Below are 21,819 nucleotides of genomic sequence, written 5' to 3' on the forward strand. Positions count from 1 at the left end.
GTGAACATCAAAAGTCAAAAGTGAGCATCTTTAGTAACCTAAACACAGCACATGAATTGTTTTTTGTTTTTAGGTTTTTGAAGAACATCTAGAAATCATTCATTTAAAAAACATTACAAATAAAGCTTTAAAGATCAAGGGAATTAATGACCAACTGCAGGGCTGATTTGTTGAAAACACACCTGTTTCGCTTTAAGACCATGGCAGCACAGTAAATTGGTAAGGATGCTGTGTGGCGGGCAGGAATGCTGGGCAGACAGTACGGGTGCAGGCAGGCCAAAGCGGCGTAGCCAGGGGAACTGTAATCCTGTTAAGAATCCAGCTGTGTCTGACGTCAAACTCATCTAACCATTAACTAGAGGTGAGGAGCTCTCATTAGGGAGGGAAGTAGGAAGGAGAAGCGTCATGCTGTTCAGAAGCTGAGAAGGGAATTTAGGTGACTTTAAGATCAAACTGTTATTTCTGCCCCCAATTCATTTGGGTTGCGTTGATGCTGATCATAGCTGCTCGATGTTATCGAACCATGTCCTCTACCTTTTTAAAAAGTGGTGACCTAAAATATGTCCGTCTCTTTCCACCCCACGCAGACTGTGAGCACCTGATCCGCAGAATGCTTGTGCTGGACCCGTCAAAGCGTCTGTCGGTGGCCCAGATTAAGGAGCACAAGTGGATGGCTCTGGATGTTCCGGTCCAGAGGCCTGTCCTGTACCAACAGCCTCTCTCTGCTGAGGGCGAGGCGGGGGTAGGGGAATTCAGTGAGCAGGTCCTCCGCCTGATGCACAGCCTTGGCATCGACCAGCACAAGACTATAGAGGTGAGAGCCGAGCTTGAAGGAGTTTATTTATTCAACAGTGGTTTGAAGGTCAAGACTTCACACTGTGAGGGAGATAACGGTGAGAGTGGACAATGGCATCAAACTGAATTATTTCGCTATGTGCATCTATGCAGCTTGGTGAACTTCAGTTTCCAGCGTTGTAATGGAACAACATACAAACAGATCGAAATAGAACAAATATGTGGAATTAGTGTCTTCATTTTTGTGGACGCCATCCAAAAGTTGGTGCCTTTGGGCAGTTGGGCCTGCCTTGCCTAATGGAAAAGTATTTTCCTGGGTGAAGCATGGTTACAATGGGGTTTGAGTTGTCTGTTGCAGATCTTACTTCAAGTACATCTAAAATATAATATGAAATATATATACATTTTCTTTGTAAAGAAGAATCTGCACAATTAGTTCTGGTGCTTTCCTGCAATTTAGTCTCTTCAAAATTCCTCAGTTTATATTGACAATATTTTACAGCTGGGCAAGGTCACATGGCAAATGTAGTAATCTTCACAAAACTATGATTTACTATATTGAAAGAGGAGAGTTATTTATTATCAAGGTATCTATGTATTTGTTTGTCTCACACATAACCACACACATTTATGTACAGGTATGTAATATACATGAATGCATTGTTGAATTGATGATTCTGAAAAACGTTTTTCAAATATAAATTTTAGATGTTATATTAATTGTATAGCATTTAATGATTGTTATTTTCCATTATTCAGCAAAGCAAACATTATAGCGTGCAAACATTAATATAGCCCTTATAGGAAAAGGAAACATTTAAGCTTATTTGGGTATATGCCGATCTTTATTCCAGAGCACAGTCTTTAAATTTGATAGCATTTCTTGTTTCATTTGACATGTTTTTGTGTTCAGGTAGAGTAGTGCTCTCCCTCATAATCCTGCCCTCGCACTCAAATAGTCTCTGCTCGTTCTCAGATTTGCTCCGCTATCTCTCAAACCTGCAAGTCTTAACTCGGTTATACTGCTGCTTTTCTGTCCTTCATCTTTAACCCCTATTTCATTCATTCAACTTGCTCATGTTTCCTCGCAAATCTTGTGCCCTCGGTCATGTAGTAAAGGTCAGGCAGGCCCGGAATCAAACCTGGGACTGTCTTCAAAGCATTTTTGTCCATGTGGTATGCATCCTAACCACACGGCTAAAGGGTCATCACCTGTTACGTAAAAATCCGAGAGCCGGTGCGGCGATCTGAGAGCAGGAGTTTTATGAGACAACGAGAGCAAGTTGATTGCACAGAAGAGAAGCAAAGTTGGAGTGTAAAAAACTCTCGAAATGAAGGACCACACTCCTGATTAAAGAATTAGACAGCCCATTATTAGGCCAATTATCGACAAAACCTATGGGTGAAGAGGCAGTCATTTGTCCGCACTATATTCTGTGTCTTTTCACACATTCTCTGTATTGTATTTTTATCTACATTCAGCTCCACAGCTGCTGTAATAACCCACTTTCATTATATCAACTTATCTTTTTAGCTGTCACACTTAAGTCATCTGAAATGGAGGGTGAACTTCACTAATAACTTAATTGGCAGACACCAACATTTATATTGTCTGTCATCCTCCAGTCTCTGCAGAACAAAAGCTACAACCACTTTGCTGCTATTTACTACTTGCTTGTGGAGCGGCTCAAAGCCCATCGCTGCAGTTTCCCCGTCGAACAAAGGCTCGACGCCCGCCAGCGAAGACCCAGCACCATCGCCGAACAGACTGTCGTCAAGGTAACCGCAGGGCATTAAGGCAACAAGGGGGTTCTGAATAATGTGAACAGATTACTGTCTGTGCCTCCCTGATCAAAGCTCCGTTATTCACACCTGCACCCGGGAACAAACAAAACGGACAAACACAGCCCATTCATTTATTTTTCCGTGTCTTCACGTGCTGTCTTTCCACCCAGCCTTGATCTTAATAGATAGATAGATAGTTACTTTATTAATCCCCAAGGGGAAGTTTTTTGCATCTCTTTGAGTTACATTAGTCATTATTTTATTTTCTTTGCTCACTGCTACTTTTTTTTTTAACACTGTGCTACTTATCTTTCATTTTCTTCTCCATTGAGGATCTGGCTTTCTTGTCTCGTTGGGATTATAAAGTCAAACTCACCGGAACCCATTTGTTGTACTTTCACTGTTATCAAGGATATTGTTAAGAATTGGCCATGAATTGGTGCAAGTTTTTTTTAATGTTTTCCTACTCTCCACAGTCGACCAGTGGTTCAGCCCAGGTGGGTTTGCTCCCGCAGGGTGTTCGTCTGCTGCGATCTCCCGCTGTGCCCCAAGCCTCCTCCGATGTGTTCACCTTCCCCCAGACAGCATGTCCCCTGGAGCAGAATTTCATGGTGGAGGATGTCAACACACCCAAAGTAGGTCCAGGTTGCAGCTACAAGGATGTATTTTTGTTTGTGTCTCCTTTTTTTGTCTCCTCGTGTTTGTCCTCTGTGCTCATGTAACAGCTCAGTTACATCCACCTTTTTGGTCATGGGGGTTGTGAATATTGTGGTTATTATCAGTTTGCAGAAGTATTATCCTGATAGACTTGACATTGATTCACTTTGATAAGTATGCCCAATCACTGTGAAAGAGAAATGCCTGAGCATGCCTGTGTGTGTGTGTGTGTGTGTGTGTGTGTGTGTGTGTGTGTGTGTGTGTGTGTGTGTGTGTGTGTGTGTTTATGTGGACGTGTACCAGACTTCTTTTGAACGTCATCCTGCCAGAATGCAGCTGACTTGTCCTCTTATGTAAGCACTCAGCCAGCACTCACATCAGACAGGACAGCTGCCTGTCCAGCAAGGCTCCTAGACAGACACACACGCACACAGTGCTCTCCCTTTTTTCCTGTTTATCTATGCCAACCAGCGACCTTTTCCTCCAAGCCTGTTGTTGGGCTTACCGCCTATTACAGAACACGGATCCCAGTGGTCTGAGTTGACGGCATCACACACCTGCAGGGCTGCACAAAACACACACACACTCTAGTGCAGACACACACATACGCACACATACACGCAGTATCATTTTCCAAGATTTCTTTTCCATCCCACCTCCACTCCTGGCTCCAATAAAGAATGATTTACGTTGCTGTGTGTGTGTGTGTGTGTGTGTGTGTGTGTGTGTGTGTGTGTGTGTGTGTGTGTGTGCGCGCGTGTGCGCGTGCGTGTGCGCGTGTGTTTGTGGTAAGCGGAGAGTCAGAGTGCATGTTATCTGCGTGAATGGAGTCTGGTTATGTAAGCGGTCCTGTGATGATGATGTGACCTAATGCGGAGCTGAGTGAACACACATGGACAGGAAGCTGCTGCACTACTCCAGCGATCTCGCCGCCCAGACTTCCTACCAAGCAGCCAACAGCTCATCTTTTTTTTTTTTTTTGCTTTTGGCTTTCTTTATCATACTCCTGTTCTTTAGACTTTTTCCTTTCCCATTTATCTTCTACTCTTTTGATCTACTGCTCTTTTCTTCATCCTTTAAAGTCCCTCTCCCTTTGTGACCCCCACCCTTTTTTGCCTGTTAGTCAATGTAGTTTTCCCCTATAGTCCTTAGTGTGAGTGTGTGTGTGTGTGTCTGTCTCTTGAGTAACAGCATTCCTATCCCAGCACACTCCAGAAAGCAGATGGGGAATTGGGCAAAGTTGCTCTCTCTAGACCAACACCAGGCTTTCCGGTTACTGCGGCAACTCATGCAGAAGATCTATGTGTGTGATTTTATATCAGTGTGTGTGTGTGTGTGTGTGTGTGTGTGTGTGTGTGTGTGTGTGTGTGTGTGTGTGTGTGTCAGTCACAGCCCTTTCAGTCAAAGCTCACTTCCTGGAACTGCATTCCTTTATCCCCACCCTCTACTCGTACGCCAACACACACAGACTGCATGCTGTCACACACACACACACGCGCACACACACACACACACACACACGTGCGCACACACACACACACACACACACACACTCCCAGTATGAGATCAACTGTGGTGAGTGGAAGGAAAACAGAGGTGGGAGAGTAACTAATGGAGCCCTGATTCTCAGCAGGGTATCGAAGTTGTCAAGTGTAAATGATGGATTTAGTGTGTTTTCTTGAGATTGGGTGTTTGACTAATAACTTTCATTTTTGTTTGTCTCTTGAATGTGTCCTGAGTCTTTCAGTTTGGAGCCGTTTTCATCTTGTTGGATTCCATTTTAAATGTATAGCTATTCATCTCTCTTTCTGTCTCTTTTCTCTCTCCCCTCATCTAGGTGAACGGCTGCCTGCTGGACCCCCTACCTCCCCCCACTGTCCTCCGCAAGTCCTCCACCTCGTCGCCTAGCAACATGATGGAGACATCGATTGATGAGGGCATCGAGACTGAGGAGCCCGACACAGAGGATGATCCGCCCCACCTGCTCTTGGCCTATCAGACAGCTCGATTTGGCCAGCGGCGACACACCCTGTCTGAGGTCACCAACCAGCCAGGGCTTTCGAACCAAGGTTTGATGTCATCTGACTCTGTTACGTGCATCTAATGAAGAAACAAAACTGTTTACCTGAATCATTGCTTTGACATGGAATACATTTTGCCCCTTCAGGTAAATTATTCCCTCTAGGCCACAACCCCTCCATGGGTAGCGTGGACTCAGACATTGGCTACGATATGGGCTCCATGCACAGTGACCTTGGTCTGCTTGACGATCCCCCCTCTCTCACTGAAGTGGTACCAGCCAACAGCTCCACCCCTGGCGTCACTCCTGCGCCTTTCTTGAGTGCTCGGCCTGCCAACCCAGCAATGGCTGCTCTGACTTCCCAACATAGGGAGACACACAACCGCTCCCCCATCAGTTTCAGAGAAGGACGCCGCGCCTCCGACACCTCCCTCACCCAAGGTCAGATCCACACTGTTCTCTGGATTTTCTCTCTAAAGCTATTCATTGTTTTCTCCTAATGCCTCTTTTCTATAGATACTCAAGACTACTTTGACTTCATAATAGGTTCAATATCTTCCTTATTTAAAACAGGCATCTGTGCTTTATAGAAGGTCGTGCTGCTTGTATTATGTGAAATTTTATATTAAGTGCAGTTGAAATTTCCCCTCGGGGATTAATAAAGTGTATAAAATCAAAAAAAATCAAATCAAATCAAATTAAAAAAAAAAAAAAAATAACTCTTGCAACTCAAAAGTGCGTCCAACTTCCCACCCCTTGTTCTCGGTTCAATTGTGAAGGAAGTATTTACAATGCCTATAAAAAGTATTCACCCCCTTGGATGTTTCACCCTTTTGTTGCTTTTATACATGAAATCATGGTCAATATAATTAGGCTTTTTTGACAAGAATTTGCAACAAAAAAAACAAAACTATTTTTACAAAATAATGTCAATTAATTAAAAATATACAAGGTAAAGTAAATGATTGCATAAATATTCGCCCCCTTTAGGTCAGTATTTAGTAGATGCACTAGTCTGTGTGGATATGTCTCAATCAGGCTGGCACATCTGGACACTGACATTTTCCTCCATTCTTCCTTGCAAAACAGCTCAAGCTCTGTCAGGTTGCTCGGGGATCGGGCGTGAACAGCTCTTTTCAAGTCAATTGGATAGTCAATCTCGATTGGATTGAGATCTGGGGTTTGATTTGGCAACTCCAGAACATTCACCTTGTTGTCTTTGAACCATTTCTGTGGAGCTTTTGCTTTATGCTCGGGGTTGTGGTCTTGCTGGAAAATAAATCTTCTCCCAAGTCGTAGTTCTCTTGCAGACCGAGTCAGATTATCCTCTAGGATTTGGCGATATTTTTCTGCATTCATGTTCCCCTCTACCTTTACAAGCCTTCCAGGGCCTGCTGCTGAGAAGCATCTCCAGAGCATGATGCTGCCACCACGCTTCACGGTGGAGATGGTGTGTTTGTGGTGATGTGCAGTGTTTAGTGTTCGCCAAACCTAGCGTCTAGTTTGATGACCAAAAAGCTAAATTTTTGTCTCATCAGACCAAAGAACCTTCTTCCAATTGACCGTTGGGCGAATTCCAGGCCAGATTTCATGAGCTTTTTTCAACAGTGGCTTTCTCTTTGCTGCTCTCCAATACAGCTTCGACTGGTGAAGAACCCGGGCAACAGTTGTTGCATGTACAGTCTCTTCCATCTGAGCCACTGAAGCTTTTAACTCCTTCTGGGTGGTCGTAGGTGTCTTGGTGGCCTCCCTCACCAGTCTTCTTCTTGCCCGGTCACTCAGTTTGTGAGGACGGCAAGCTCTAGGCAGATTTAAACAAGTTCCATACTCCTTCCATTTCTTAATGATGGATTTAACTGAACTCTGTGGGATGCCCAGTGAGTTGGAAATCGTTTTGTAGCCATCTCCTGACTTATACTTTTCAATGATCTTTTCTCCGAGTTGCTTGGAGTGTTCTTTTGTCTTCATGTTGCAATTGTAGCAGGAATACTGATGAACCAGAGACTGGACCTCTCAGACAGGTGTTTTTACACTACAATCACTTGACACACATCAACTGCACTCAGGTGATCTCCATTTCACTAATTGTGACACTGCTGGCATCAACTAGCTGGACCTCTGTTGAATTAGGTTAGTCACTTTAAAGGGAGTGAATATTTATGCAAACACTTATTTTACACACATATTTTTAATTAATTGACATTAGTTTGTAAAAATCTGTTTTCACTTTGACATGAAAGAAGCTTTTTTTGAAAATTCTTGTCAAAAAAGCCAAATTATATTGACCATGATTTCATGTATAAAAGCAACAAAAGGGTGAAACGTCCAAGTGGGGTGAATACTTTTTATAGGCATTGTATCATACCAAGATGCAATGCACATAATATGAATCAGCACGACTTGAGCTTTCCATCAATACCAGTTACTTTCCTGTGTGACAAAGTGTTGTAGAGAATGATCATTTTGAGATGACATCAAATTTAATCACCGTAATAATCATAAATCCACGTCCACACCCACTACTCCTGATTAAATTACACATTGACTCATTACTGCATGAGTATGAAAGACAAATCACAAGACAGCGGGCAGCCAGAGTTTTGTATTGATGAAACTCACATATTTGTACGCTGAAATAATCACGGTATGAAGACAGATCAAACATCTGCAGATTCATATTTTTAGTCATTACTTTACTGATTTTCCAACTTGAGTACTTCATAGTTGAATAAGTCCCAAACTCCTGATTGTTTTACAATGTTTATCAAAAACAACAGCAGAACTTACCCTTTCCAATGATAGTGGTTGTTTCTTTCATTTTGAAATTACACACAGCCTTATGTTGTCACCAACATATGGCTGACATTACATTGCACTTGGTATGAAAATGTAAATAATAATGTGTTTTTGGGGCAACCCAGTAGTCGAGTTATTACTACACATGCCACATGGACTCGTGTGCTCTGAAAAGTGCCCTGGTTCAGGTCCCAGCCATCCGAACCTTAGCTGCATGTCATTCCCCTTCTCTCTTCCCGACATTTCCTGGCAATCACCACTGTCACTATCAAATGCATGATATCTCTGGCTCTTCTGCATCAATTTTAATGCTGCCTTGAGTTAGTCTGACGTCAGTGTTGTTGACGTACAATGTTAAAATGGTGCAGTATTCTTAAAACCCTCAAAAGACCATAATGCAATGCAGCCAACGACAAGACATTTTGATAACTGTACTATTCCGATAACTCTATCTACACAGCTGAATGCAGCCATGCTCTTGAGACTGTCTCAAGTGGATGTAGACAGGATGGGTTGAGAGAAAGGGTTTGGGCTCACAGATCTGTCACAGATCAAGTGCCATTTAAATGCCAAATCCGACACGTCTCCTTAAACTCCGTCACAACAAGCTGCAAAGAACTTCATGCTTCAAGTGTCATAAGTCTGCTCGTCTCAGCCTTCAGCATCCACAGAAAACACTGGAAAACCAGACAAGAGGATGTTCCCATGACACAGATGCAACACCCCTGCTGCAGTTGTTACCTCACACCCTTCTATAAATGTATATAAATGTGTATATATATATATATATATATATATATATATATATATATATATATATATATATATATATATATATATATATATATATATATATATATATATATATATATATATATATATATATATATATATATATATATATATATATATAAATTGCTTTGGGATAAAAGTGTCTCACTGACACCCCTCCCTTTTTTTCACAATTTTTTTTTTTTCTATCTCTTCCTCCTCTCTCTTCCCCTCTGTCATCCTCTCCAGTCTCTTTCGATTACAACAGTGGTGATTCACCTTATGAATCACACGCAGATATTTGAAGGTTTCAACCCACATAACTCCCCCCCCCCTCCTCCATCCCTCTGTTTTCTCCCTCTGTACTAATCACTCCATTTCTTGCTTTTCTTTCTCTTTTCTAAGTTTTAGTCGGTGGCAGGCAGGATTTGTTTCATCTCTGCATCAGGGATAAAGAAGAGCCAAAATATAAGAGGGAACGTTAAACAACCTCTATCTACATCCTCTTTATTCTCTGCCGGCTGGTTATAAATCACCTGCACTTTAGCCAAGTACAACCTATAATTATAATTCAAAAATATGCTTTTTCCCTGGTTCCACACTGACAGTCTACACTGTGCGCTCCCAGTTGGTATTTATTTATTTAATTCTCGTAATCCTCTTTGGAGAGTGTTGATGCGGTGGATTCTTTTGCGTCAGACTGCTGACTCCGGTTTTAAATAACTCCCACCATCACAGTGAGTCAGGTCCTGTCGTTCACAGCCACAGCTCGTCACCACTGGATGGGTCTTATCGGAGCTACTTGCTGTTGCACACACACACATACACCGATAGTGTCCCATGTGCACGTACAAATACACACCCACAGCGGCTCATGACGTACATCCAGTCACATTGTCAGTGGGGGGGCGGTGAAAAGTGCTAGCCGGTCAACCAGTTTGCTGACGTCACTGAGGATTAAGCCCGACTCTCTGCAAGCAGTGAGCATCTGACATCCTGTTCTGAAAAGAAAAGTAATTGTATTGATCAGCTGCAGGAATATATACTGACTCTGTGTTGTGGGGATTTGTTTGTGCTCTCAGGTCTGGTTGCATTTCGACAGCACCTTCAGAACTTGGCGAGGACCAAAGGCATCCTGGAGCTAAACAAAGTCCAGATGCTGGTGGAGCAGATGGGCTCCGGGGAAGGGGTCGCCATGGGCCCCCTGGGACCACAGCACCACTTGCACAACCTCCTGGAGGTTAGTCCTACTGCATAATCACCCAGAGACACGCAAATATTCTCCAAGATCCTTTTCTTTCCAAGTCTGTTCTCAGCTTCAATGCTTCACTGTCCTGACCCCATGTTGCCCAGAAAACAAAAACAGGCACCCAGGCTGTTGTGTAACCCCAGGAGAGGCAGCCAACTGTGGCTTGTTTACTGTCTCCCGTCCTCCCTGGGGCCATTCGGAGCCGAGGTCAAAATGAATGCAGCCATTGTTGAAGTCAGTCAGACTTACCCGTAGTAGTGACAAAAAGTACAATCACACAAAAAACGGGCACACATACACACGAAATGAAACGCACTGCGGTTTGAGTAAAGTCTGTTTGCTTTCCTCTAAAAACTAAATAAACACACCAAATCAATTGTGAAAGCCGACAAGATCTAGTTGTTTTCCTTTTTTTCATTCTCTCATAATGCAATAAAGCAGCTCTTTGATGGTTATGATGCTTGAGCCCCATCATCCTTTTAATTTGCTTTCATTTCATTTACCTGATGTGTAATCCTGATGGTACATGCCATTGACAGACCAGATCAGTCGCCACACAGGCATTTGGGCAGGAGGCAGCGAAGGTAATTCAGTTAGACGACACAATGAAGCAGCCAGACCTTAAGGCAAATTTATCAACCGACAGGAAGAAGGAGCTGGGCCCTTGAGCTTTTGAGCACACGTGCCTAAACATCCCTTGTTCTGCTGCTTTATGTTTTGGTTGAAGGGTGAGGCATGCAAGCAGCAGGAGGGCCTAGCTTTATACCAGGGTGGGCCGCATCCGCCTCTCCTGTCCCGCAGACAGAGTTTGGAAACACAGTACCTCACTCACAGACTACAGGTACAGTCTCACTCATTATGACTCTGTTCAATGATCAACTGGTTCATTCGAGTTTATAGAGCTGTCTTATCAAGTCAAATGACTGCATTGCGTAACATTTCAGTAATATCATTTGGAAATTGAGGAACTAACGGCTCTGCCACGGTACAACAAAGATGAAACTGTTAGTAGACGGTTACCATGGTAATTATCCTGAGCACGGTCATCAGTCCCAATCTCTCTTCTGCCTAGAAGGCCAACGTCTTGGCTAACAGTCCTGCTAGCTGCCAACTTTTCTGTAAGGAGACCCCTCGAAGTTTAGAGCAGCAGCTGCAGGAGCACAGGTAAATAAATCACACTGTACACATCTCCTCCACACCTCCATGTTTTACTCCCTCTTTTCCATCTTATAAAATATTTCAAGGTTTTTTTTTTTTCTGTAGGGTTCACTTGGAGTTGAGTTATACATTTTACTACACTGACAAAAACCAAACTTTCTGAAACACCCAGGGATGATGTCAAAGCCACGATTTCCAGCCTGATGATCAGACCGAAGCTCCATTTTGACTGCTGTCATCCATTCAACTTAACATCGTGTTGTTAGCCGATTTCATGTTAGCAGATTATTTTTGTTTTTTGTTCTGCAGCTGGTAGTGGCAGTTAACATTTTCCATATTGATCAAAGCAGGAGGTCGACTTACGACTTGATGTAGACACTTTATTCTGCTGTGCTAATCACATCCACGCTTGTCACCATTTTTCTGTCACAATATTTAATGGATGTAAATCTAGCTATGTAGGAACACGGTGTCCCCATTCTTAATCCCATTTACGAAGCTCTGATTGGTCGATTGTTTCTCCAGCCGTCGCTGCAGATTCACTGAAGAAATAGTGAAGCGATTAAGTCGTCTGAGACCAACTAACAATTACCCCCAATTGTACAAAACATGCATTCAGCATACCGGTTTCTCAATTCCCTTTTTATTCTACATTTTGCCTACAAGTGCTTCTGGGAACATTTTGGAAGCTTTTTGTTCTTCTTGATTTAAAGTGTTGTCTTGTTCTAAGTTGCTGCGACTGCTCTCCCCGTAGACTGAACCAGAAGAGGATGTACCTGCAGCAGCCACAGGGCATGGGGCTGCAGGCCTACTTCAACCAGATGCAGATAGATGAAGGATCCTACCAGACAGGCAGCCCTGCTCTGGACCCGGTGGCATCACAAAGTTCCCCTCAGGGCCCCCCCATGTCAGCCACCCACCAGCCTCAGCCCCAGCAGCAGGGCAGTCCTCAGGCTTCACCTCCCTTCAGTCACACTCATAGCTTGAGCCCTTTGATGGAACCCGGCGAGAGCCTGGTTTATGATCCCTACATGAGCCATCACCACTACACCCAACACCTGCTTCCTGGATCTCACCTCCACCACCAGCTCCACCATCCCCAGCCTCATGAGGCCTCTGCCAGCGGCCTGGGCTTCAGCTACCCTGCAGGCTGCGAGCAGCAGGCCCTGGGGCCCTGCGGCGATGTTCTCCTCCCAGAGCAGTACGAGTTCTCGCTGGATCCCACCTTGCTGCCCCCACCTGCTCCAGGAGAGGCTGATGCCAGAGCTGTGGCTGGTTTGGGGCAGTCAGGCGGCCTGGGCCTGCCCGAGCTGCAGGACTCCCTCTTGGACAGTGAGATGATGGAGACGGTGGACTCGCAGCATGGCTTCGTACTGGTCAACTAAAGCCGGCTGACAGGGTTAACAGAAAGCCGTATTAAGCGACGAGAACCTACACAGCATTAAGAGCAGAGGGAATATAGATGTAAGTGGAGGCCATAAGCGTAGCAACAAGGAAGGAAGTGTTCATTCTTGTTCAACTAATACAAACTTCATTTCTTAGTTGTGACTGAACTTCAACCGTTCTACCAAAATCCTCCCGTAACCTACCTCCCTTTCTCCCTCTACTCGTCAGTTCTCGTTCTCATCAGCCCTGTGAGGCAGGAACAGGCCCGATACGTGGCACGGTGTGAGCTTCGCCGTGCTGACTTGGCGAAGTCAACTGTTGTCACGTACGTTGTGCCACCTGTGAGGACTGCGTGGTGCAGCCCGGTGGGGGGGAGGGGGTTGTTTGCTGCACCTCCCGGAGGCTGCGAGAGCCTTTTCACCTAGAAATGGTTTGGAAGTGAACTAATTTAGAAATGACTTGAGTGGCAACCAAAAGCACAATGGATGGCCAGTGCTTTTTGTATTTCAAATAGGACACCATCGACAACAATAGACTGGTTCTCAAAACACTTTTGTGCATTTTTTTTTTTTTTTTTTAATTCCGGTAGATAAAAAAAAAAAAAAAAACTCAACAAGAGAAAATGGCCCTCATTTATCATAGAACCATGAATTTCACCACAAATTCAAGTGTTAAAAGTTGTTTTTGTTTTGTTCATTTTGTAGAATTTATCAAAGTTATTTACACACTAATTTGCAAAGCCTAACAAGGTGGTCACGCAAAGGTTTCAACACTAGCATATACACTATTCCTTCAAAAAAAACTCAACTTTTGTTTGTCATAATGACAAAAACAAACACCATAAACAAGCTACATTTGCGCTTTTAGCGGCGCTAAACTCTCTCCAAGCTCCTCTTTTAGTCTGACTTAGTGTTGGCTATGTAAAAATTTTTTTGTTTTTGTTCTTTTTGTAAATTGTAACTACTGATCCTGATTTATTTCTGACACTACTGAGTTGCTTTTCCACCTTTTTCCATCCGCTTGCGCACACTTGCCTGCTTTCATCACATTCAGTACGATGAGGATAATTACCCGTTTTGGCAGGCAAAATGGCCACGCGTCTGTTTAACAGCTGAATTGTGGGTCATGCGTTCGCCTGATAAATGAGGGCTAATGTAATTAACATGTTAGATTGAGAAGTTGCGGTGTTAAACAGTCAATGTTATTCTATTTTTGTGGCAATACTGAAGCAATATTAATCCTTAATGTTGACTGATTGTAAGTGGAAGCCTCACCTGTACAGCCAACTCTGATTGGTTCCCGGGGACCTCTGAGTCGTCAGAAGTGACATCACTTGAGCTGATGATGTAACCAGGAGTTAATCTCTTGTCTCGTTTGTCCCGGAAGTGCAGGGATAAGCCCGCAGACAGCTGTACGGAAGCGACTGTGCAAAAGTTTTAAGCACGAAAAGGAAACTGAGGATGTTTTCAACAAGTCATAAATAGTTATTATTTAATAGTTAACTTTGTACAACGTGCCGTAAACAATATAGAAAATAAGTCGAGCCCGTATTTGGTGCGAACACCCTTTGCCTTTCAAACAGTAGCAGTTCTCCTCGGTACACCCGCGCACAGTTTTTCGAGGTACTTGGCTGGTTGGTTGTTGCGAGCGTCTTGGAGAGCTTCTCAGTTGCTTCCAGCTCTTCGCGTGATCTCCGACTGCCCCGGCAGTGTTGAGATCAGCGCTGCGGAATGAACGTGGGACCGATCAGATGGTAGAAGGTTGTGGATACGAAACTAAACATCTACGCTTCTTAAAACTTTTGCACACGCTCGTGTGTGTGCGATTGTTTGTTTGCGCAGTTTAGAATTCAGATTTACTGCATCCATCACAACAGTTGTTGTTGTCATTTATTAATTAAAAAAAAAAAAAAAAAAAAAGTATTGACAACTAATATATATATTAAAAAAAAAAAAAAAAAAAACACAAACCCTCAGTGCAGTTGTGGCTTTTAGATTGATCCTGGTTTACATCATCAATGTTCCAGTCTTGCCTCCGTGTTGTTTTAATGATAAATTATGTTTATGATAATGGCGCGGCCCCTAAAGATCCCCTGCATTCGATTTCATGAAAGAATGTTTCCTCTCTGACGTTGAGGCTGCTGTGAGACGAAGACCAGCAGAACATCAGTCACCTGACACTGGATTTAGTTGTCTGACAGCAAGCAAGCAACAAGACGAGAGATTTTTTTTTTTTTTTTTTTTTTTCTTACAGCACTTAGACTGTGTTTGATCTACTTGAAGCACACAGATGTATGTTCACTGACAGATGACGACGATTTAAAAAAAAAACAAACAAAAAAAAACAACTCCAATCGGAATAACAGGAACGATGAACGTCACGGGGTTGAGATGAAAGCGCTGGACTGCGACCGTCTTGCCGGACTGCGTGACCTTCAGTGGTCATGGGGCAAACTGTAGAAGTGTTTGTAGTCTCTTCAGCCTGCAGACGAGGCACTCGCTCTAAAGTTTGTAGACTGGACTGAGCACACATCTCACAGAGGTCACAACCCGACCCCGAAGTAAAGAGGGGGTCTGACTCAAGAGTCTTTAGTAACGTGGACCAACTGTTGCTGCAGTCCTGTCCGAGACTTAAAGGAAAAATCCACCCCAAAATGTACTTTCACTGTTTTACGGCAGATCCGGATTGCAACTAATGATCAGATAATCTGTAGATTATTTAATTAAATGAATTGTTTGGTCTATAAAAAAAAATGTCAAAACAAAATGCTCGTCATAATTTAGGTATTACCGCTCAGTTGCCATATTCAGATGGATTTATCTGACCAATCACAAAAACCCCAAATTTGTAATCTAATTTCTGTCGTTGACTGAAGCAATATGTTGATAATCATAATTGTTGCTGTCCACTCGCGTCTGCTTTGCAGCATCCTCACGCTGTTGCCAAGTTTTGATCTCCAGAGCGAGGGCTTAGTGCGTCACCCTCGCATTTAACAGTCGAATGGGCAGAGATGCTAATAAATCCAGCAACAACAGCCTCAATAGACCGGAGTCCACAAGACGTGTTGCAAAACAGGTCTTGCGGCTGCATTAGTCGTTCCACCCTCCAGTTTACAAACTAGTCGGCTTCGCTGCGTGTTTATACGGTCGTACACCCACATTTTATTGACGGAAGAAGCTCACGCCCAGCTTGTGGGTCGTGTTGAAAATGTCCTTTTACAAAGAAAGAACTGTACTGAAGTGTGAGAGGCCGGCCGGAGATGAAATTCATTTCTCTTGAGGTTTGTAGAGCATTAAATTGTCGACGCTGATGGTGCAAGTGCATTAAAGGGTGGATTTTGGCCTTCGAGTGAATATATTGACGATCGTTTTTCTTTTTTTTTTTCAATGGTCAGGCTAAACGGCGACAGGATGATCTGTGGAAGTAGAATACTGGAGCACTTTGACAACAAGGGGAAGAAGAGGCGTAGCGAGAGCGGAGGAGGTGGGGAAGGTTCGTACTGCTCTGCTGTTTCCCGGCAGATGAAACGAACAGTAATCTGTAGGAAACACCTTTCTCCTCTCTCTCTTCCCCACCAATAATGGACACAAAACGCATTTCTTTCAAAGAAAGACCACATGTAGTAACACTTTATTTGATTGTTGATTTAAAATCCAAGAAAGTGTAACACTTCTCAGTTTACTATGACGAGTGTTCTTTGTACAGAGTAGGAGTGTAGTGAACCGTCAGTGCACGCTCAGGTCGCACTGAGGTGAATTTTGTGTTGAACGTGACTAGTATTCAGTGTGCCTTTTACTTTTCGTATTTTCAATCTAAATTAAGATTTTTAATAGCACCATTATTTCTGGTTGTACCCTTTCATCTTTTATTTTGTTATGATTACTTCTTTCTTTTCTGTATTTTTTTTTTTCTTCTTCTTTTTTCCTTCTTTTTCTGAAAGTAAGTAGAGCCAGGTTTTACAAAGGTACAAAACCAAAGTCCCTCAGAAGTTTCCCTGTACGACCCACCGTGTGGAGTTTTGGAGCTTCTCTGTCAGCTTCTCTACTGTGCTTCTTTTTTTTTTTTTTTTCTCGTTGGTCAATCGGTGTATGCCATTTAAAAGTATTATAGCAATATTTCTCTAGTTGAAGACTAAAGTCATGAAGATTCTAGTGGATGTGTTTCCAAGTATCATAATTTCACCTCCTGCTGATAAAACAAACAAAACAAAAACAAAACAAACAAAAAAAAAAAAAAAAAAATCAAACTATCAATAGAAATCCAGTTTTATATTTACCTTCATTGATGTTGACCACACATAAGCTAACTTGCTGTTGAGATTAAAAGGTTTATTGAGCAGAATAACACTTGTGTATGTTTTTGTGCGAGCTTTGATGAGTCACTTAATTTGTGTTGTGACAGCACTTTGACGCTGTTTGTGTTCTTCGCCCTGTTATTGGGAACTACAGAGCTGACACTTCTGTAATGTTTCTACCACACACCGTCTTCCGTATTATCCATTTGTCCTGTAACTCCGCACTGCAGCCGTCTGGTTAGGGCCCCGGGGCTGCGTGGTGGTGTAGGCGGGGAGGGTGGAGGTTAACGACCTGGAAAAATGAATCACGCCGAGCGGAGCCCGTACAAACTGTTGAGTAACACCTGAACCTGAATTCACTTCAACCAGAACTAATGCACCCGAGGTGGACAATCCGGCAGCAGCATTATTATTATTATTTATACTCTCTTAATGGCCGACGTTAACTACCAACTTTTTAAAAAAAAAATAATAATAATAATTAGGATTAATACTGTCAACAGTTCTGGTTATAAATGTGATGCATATTTTCCTATCACAACATACAAAGGTTCAATGCGGAGGATTTAGGAGAATCTAGTTGGAAGACGTATACTACTCATATTTGTGTTTTAATTGGTGTAATAATCACCTGTAATAAGACTCGTTGTGTTTACAGTGGGCCCGTCGTATCTATTGGAGTAGATCTCTGGAGCAATTCATAATTTAAGAAAAAGGAAGCTAAAACACATAATCCAGTCCCTCGAGGAAATCGCGATCATTAACGCAGATTCAAACAAACTCCACAATATTTGCGGGAGTTTTCTTTTTTTTTTTAATTCCCGCGATTTTTCTGCAAAACATGTCGTCAGCAGAAGCTGAACGTATTGACAGAATAAAGTACGTATTTTCAGACAAAACTCGCTTTATTTATAACACAAATAACTCCTCATTTACAATCGGCACGGTCCTCCTCTTCTCATCTCACCAAAACAAACTGTTCACCGGAGGAAACCAGAACAAAGGCGGGAAAACCGGAAGTGGCGGGGTTCGCGGAAAATGTAGCCTTCATAATAAAATGTTCCAATGAAATGCTCATTATCAATGGACGTCGTTACATATCGCTGCATGCTGCAGGAAATGTATACACACGTCAAGATATAAGAGACTGCGCTTTGTTCTGGTGAATAAAGTAGGCCTGTGTGTTGAATTAAACGTGAATTATTTAGCATCTTAAGCTCTTATTTTGACAGCTGATGTAGTCGTTGTTTCTCTGTGACGGTCAGAAACTGGGTGCATTTGACTTAATGCGGCGCTGCTGACTTAAAGTGATGCATGTTGGACTTCCGACATTGTAAGATGGTTAAAAAAAAATTTGGTCCAATTTAAACCGGCGCTACAAAACGTCATGAGGTCACGTGGTATTTAAAACATCGCGGGAGCAACGCAGCTGCACCTCCCATGTGAGGACACCACTCTGTCTTGATAGGTTTAAAGTTTTACATCTGAACATAGACACGTTGTAGTTTTACTTCCAGCAAAAAAAAAACAAAAAAAAACTGTATAAAGAAATAGTTTTGTGCGTGGGCGTGGCCAAATGGCTCGCTGGCGGCCCCGAAACTGCATCCTCAGCACCTAGTTTCACCGACACACCGGCAAATTCGTTGGATATATATCATACCGACATGTACAAAAAAAGTCTCTTGGCATCATGACTTCAACTAGCATATTTTGCGATAGTATGACTTTTTTTTTTCATGTTTCAGACATGCTATGGTATAGACTTTTTTTCATATTTTGTTTAAAAATTTTCTAAAAAGGGAAAATTTCCCTTTCAAAATTTCCCAAAAGGGAATGTTTCACTTTCTATAGTTTGACTTTTTTTTTGCATTGGCAAGCAAGTGTCCAGTGGGAATTGAACCAATGACCTTCTCAATGAAAGGAAGCAGCACTACCCACTACACCATTTTGCCTGGGATACTTTGAATTTCTTTCATGATTTTGAGGACATGCTATAGTATGACTTTTTTTTTTTTTTTTTTTTTTTTTTTTTTTATCAAATTCCCTTTCAAAATGTCCAAAAGAGAAAATTTCACTTTCAAAATTTCCAAAAAAGGGAAAAATTCCCTTTCAAAATTTCACTTTTGATTGTATGACTTTTTGAATTGACAAATGTGTGTGCAGCGGGAATTGAACCAATGACCTTCTCAATGCAAGGAACCAGCACTAACCACTACACCATTGTGCCTGGGATACTGTGACTTTCTTTCGTGATTTTGACGACATGCTTTATGACTCATTTTTTTTTTACATTTCAGAGGACACGCTATGGTATGACTTTGCATTGTCGTCCAAAATATGAAATAAAAGTCACACCATAGCATGTCCTCAAAACCACAAAAGAATATTACAGCATCACAGGCACAGTGGTGCTTTGGTTAGTAATGGTGCCTCTCAGTCAGAAGGTCACTGGTTTGATTCCAACTTGGAGCCATGCTCGTCATTTCCATGACTTCTTTTAAATATTTTGGACGATATGTTTTCGTATGACTTTTTCTTCATATTTTAGATGACATAATATAGCCTTAAGTTTTTAGGGGGTTTTTTTTGAATGAAAAAAAGCCTCACGACAGTATGAAGTTTTTTCATATTTCGGACTAAATACTGTAGCCTTAAGTTTTTTTTAAAGTTTTTTAAAGTAAGTGGTTTTTGTTGTTGTTGTTTTATTGATTTTTGGAACAAATGCATAAATGTCTTCAGCTGGACTCATACCACGACCTGCTCACTGCTTTTCCTGAACGACAATCCAGCCTTGACGTAATGAAGTCATGCAATGAATGTCATTTTATTTGCGGTGCTCGTAGCTTTGAGAAAGAACTAAACAGCGTTAAGTTCTCAAAATCTTTTCAGCTACGCATTGTTTCAGTGTGCAGCCAGTTCCATGTTGTCAGTGTCATTTTTTTTTTTTTTTTTTTTCTTCTTTAACCAACAATACAAAACCAACAGGAGAAAATTTCAAAGGGAATACACGACAAAAGTCCATCCACCAAAACAAAGAGCAGTTAATCCCAGAGAACATTCTGTGACACCGTCAGAACTAAATATCCCGCCCGCAAGCATGTCGTTCACCCGTCGGTCCGCAAGAGGACGCTGTGTCAGCGTCACGTGTTGCCTCGCCTCGGCGTGTGAAAAAGCACGCGCGTGTACGACCCGCGTCCGAGAGAGACATCGTCTGAACAAAGTTCAACGAGGGTAAAAAACAACAACAAAAAAAGTCCATACGGGAAGGAGGCCGCGGTGATCGGACGGAACAAACACAGGATGAGCGAGCGAACGTCGACGCCAGTTCCTCTGAGGTAGCGCAAGTACATAACGAAACATATTTAACTTACGTAAAGAACGTTCAGCGCCTTAAATGACGCGCATCAGCTGCAATGCAAGGTAAAAACAAAATTGTACAGCAAATACCTCCAGGCAACACAAATTGCTTTCCAGAATGCGAGTACAAGTAAATAAAAAAAACCTGAGCCATGTTACTGTTCACGCCTAAAACTTGAATTTGCAATATTAATGGCAAGTGTTTTTGTTTTTGTTTGGTTTTTTTTGGTTATTTGGATGAAGTGACAGTTTTATAGACAGAATGTGCATTTTGTGCGATAAAAAGAAAAAACGTCAGCACACGTGAACCAGACTGGAAACTTCCAGTCTGCTTCGACCAGCCGAGCCACTGCAGTGGTTTGCAGAACTCTTTTATACTCGCCGTTAACAGGCAGGAGGGACTGAATAATTCACCTCCGCCGATAAGAGCTCTCGTATCGCGTTCAGCAGATCTCCACGGCGATCGTCTTGTCAGTATTTATCAAACTGCGCGGAACGCGAACACCTTTTTCTGATAGCACGAGGCCCGCCCTGAGACGAGCTCTGATTGGTTGACCTCAGCCGCGCATCCGCGAAGACGAGCGTCGGCCCGTGAGCGCATACAGAGCGAAACACGCCACAAGACCGCAACGGGAGGAGCTCTGAAAGCTGTCCCCGGAGAGCGGAGGTTCGGTCCTTCTCGCGTGGAAAGGATCACGCGGAGAGAACGCGTCGATTTAATCTGCCCGCTCAGACGGGGAGAACAGCTAATCCCGCTAATACACCGCCAGAGGTAGGTGAGGACGGGGTCAGTGTGTTCGTGGAAACCAGGGTCTCACTTCTTTTCCTGGGATCAGACCATGTGGGCAACACGGTGTCGGTGCTGCAGAGCCAAACTGATAAGTCTGAAGCACGCGATCCGTCACCCTCCTCGTGCTTGTATAAAACTCCCCTCTCGCCACTTGATCAGATTTCAGACTTTGCTTTTTTTTGCATCTGCGGCCCTCGGTACGAAGTTAATTCGACCCGGTGAGGAGAGCTGAGAGCGAGAGTGGCGTTAAATGAGAAACCGCCCGTGAGGTCTGCTCTCTTTTCTCAACAAACCCCTGCTCTCTGGTACGAGGGGGGGGGGGGGGGGGGGGGGGACAAAATAACACCAGATCAAATGTAAAGGCTATTTTCATATACTTTGAACTATATATTTGAAAAGTGCCAACACAAAGCAAATTTCCCTCAAAGACGCCAGCGTTTACCGGTTCGATGTAGTTATTTGGAGGGTGTATTCACTGCCGCTGGATGCTGTTTGAGACCTCCAGCAGCCTGTCTGTCTTTTTTTTTCCCCCCCGTGTAAAATATCACAATATCAGAGGCCTATTCACTCATCAGGCCAAAGTATATAGTAATGACATCAATGGTTGTCATGACAACAGGAGGAGGGAGGATGACAACATGCTACTGCGTCTTTTAGAGCAGGAGATCGCTGCACTGTTCGGGATTAGAGCCGCACAAAATAAAAGGCACAGAGACAAATATTCAAGCTCTGAATGCAGAGAGAGAGAAAAAAAAAAAAAA

General features: G+C 42.9%; 1 protein-coding gene across 3 annotated transcripts in view; it reads left to right on the top strand.

The window, feature by feature from the left end:
• The window catches only part of sik2b (salt-inducible kinase 2b), a 49,993-nt gene extending 33,130 nt beyond the window's left edge, over positions 1-16,863 (top strand). The window contains exons 7-15 of one of the 3 annotated variants that reach the window (XM_069148079.1): positions 588-814; positions 2,422-2,574; positions 3,057-3,215; positions 5,075-5,306; positions 5,405-5,698; positions 9,907-10,064; positions 10,801-10,914; positions 11,146-11,237; positions 11,986-16,863. In XM_069148079.1, the coding sequence (XP_069004180.1) occupies positions 588-814; positions 2,422-2,574; positions 3,057-3,215; positions 5,075-5,306; positions 5,405-5,698; positions 9,907-10,064; positions 10,801-10,914; positions 11,146-11,237; positions 11,986-12,616 (2,060 nt within the window). In that variant the 3' untranslated portion in view covers positions 12,617-16,863. The remainder of the gene's footprint in view (positions 1-587; positions 815-2,421; positions 2,575-3,056; positions 3,216-5,074; positions 5,307-5,404; positions 5,699-9,906; positions 10,065-10,800; positions 10,915-11,145; positions 11,238-11,985) is intronic. The other 2 variants (XM_069148080.1, XM_069148081.1) reach the window with 2 other exon arrangements.
• Positions 16,864-21,819: the final 4,956 nt, after the last annotated feature.

This window comes from Embiotoca jacksoni, unplaced genomic scaffold (genome assembly GCF_022577435.1).
Source record: "Embiotoca jacksoni isolate LCO1_2020_lvr unplaced genomic scaffold, fEmbJac1.0.p SCAF_14, whole genome shotgun sequence".
Lineage (NCBI taxonomy): Eukaryota > Metazoa > Chordata > Actinopteri > Embiotocidae > Embiotoca > Embiotoca jacksoni.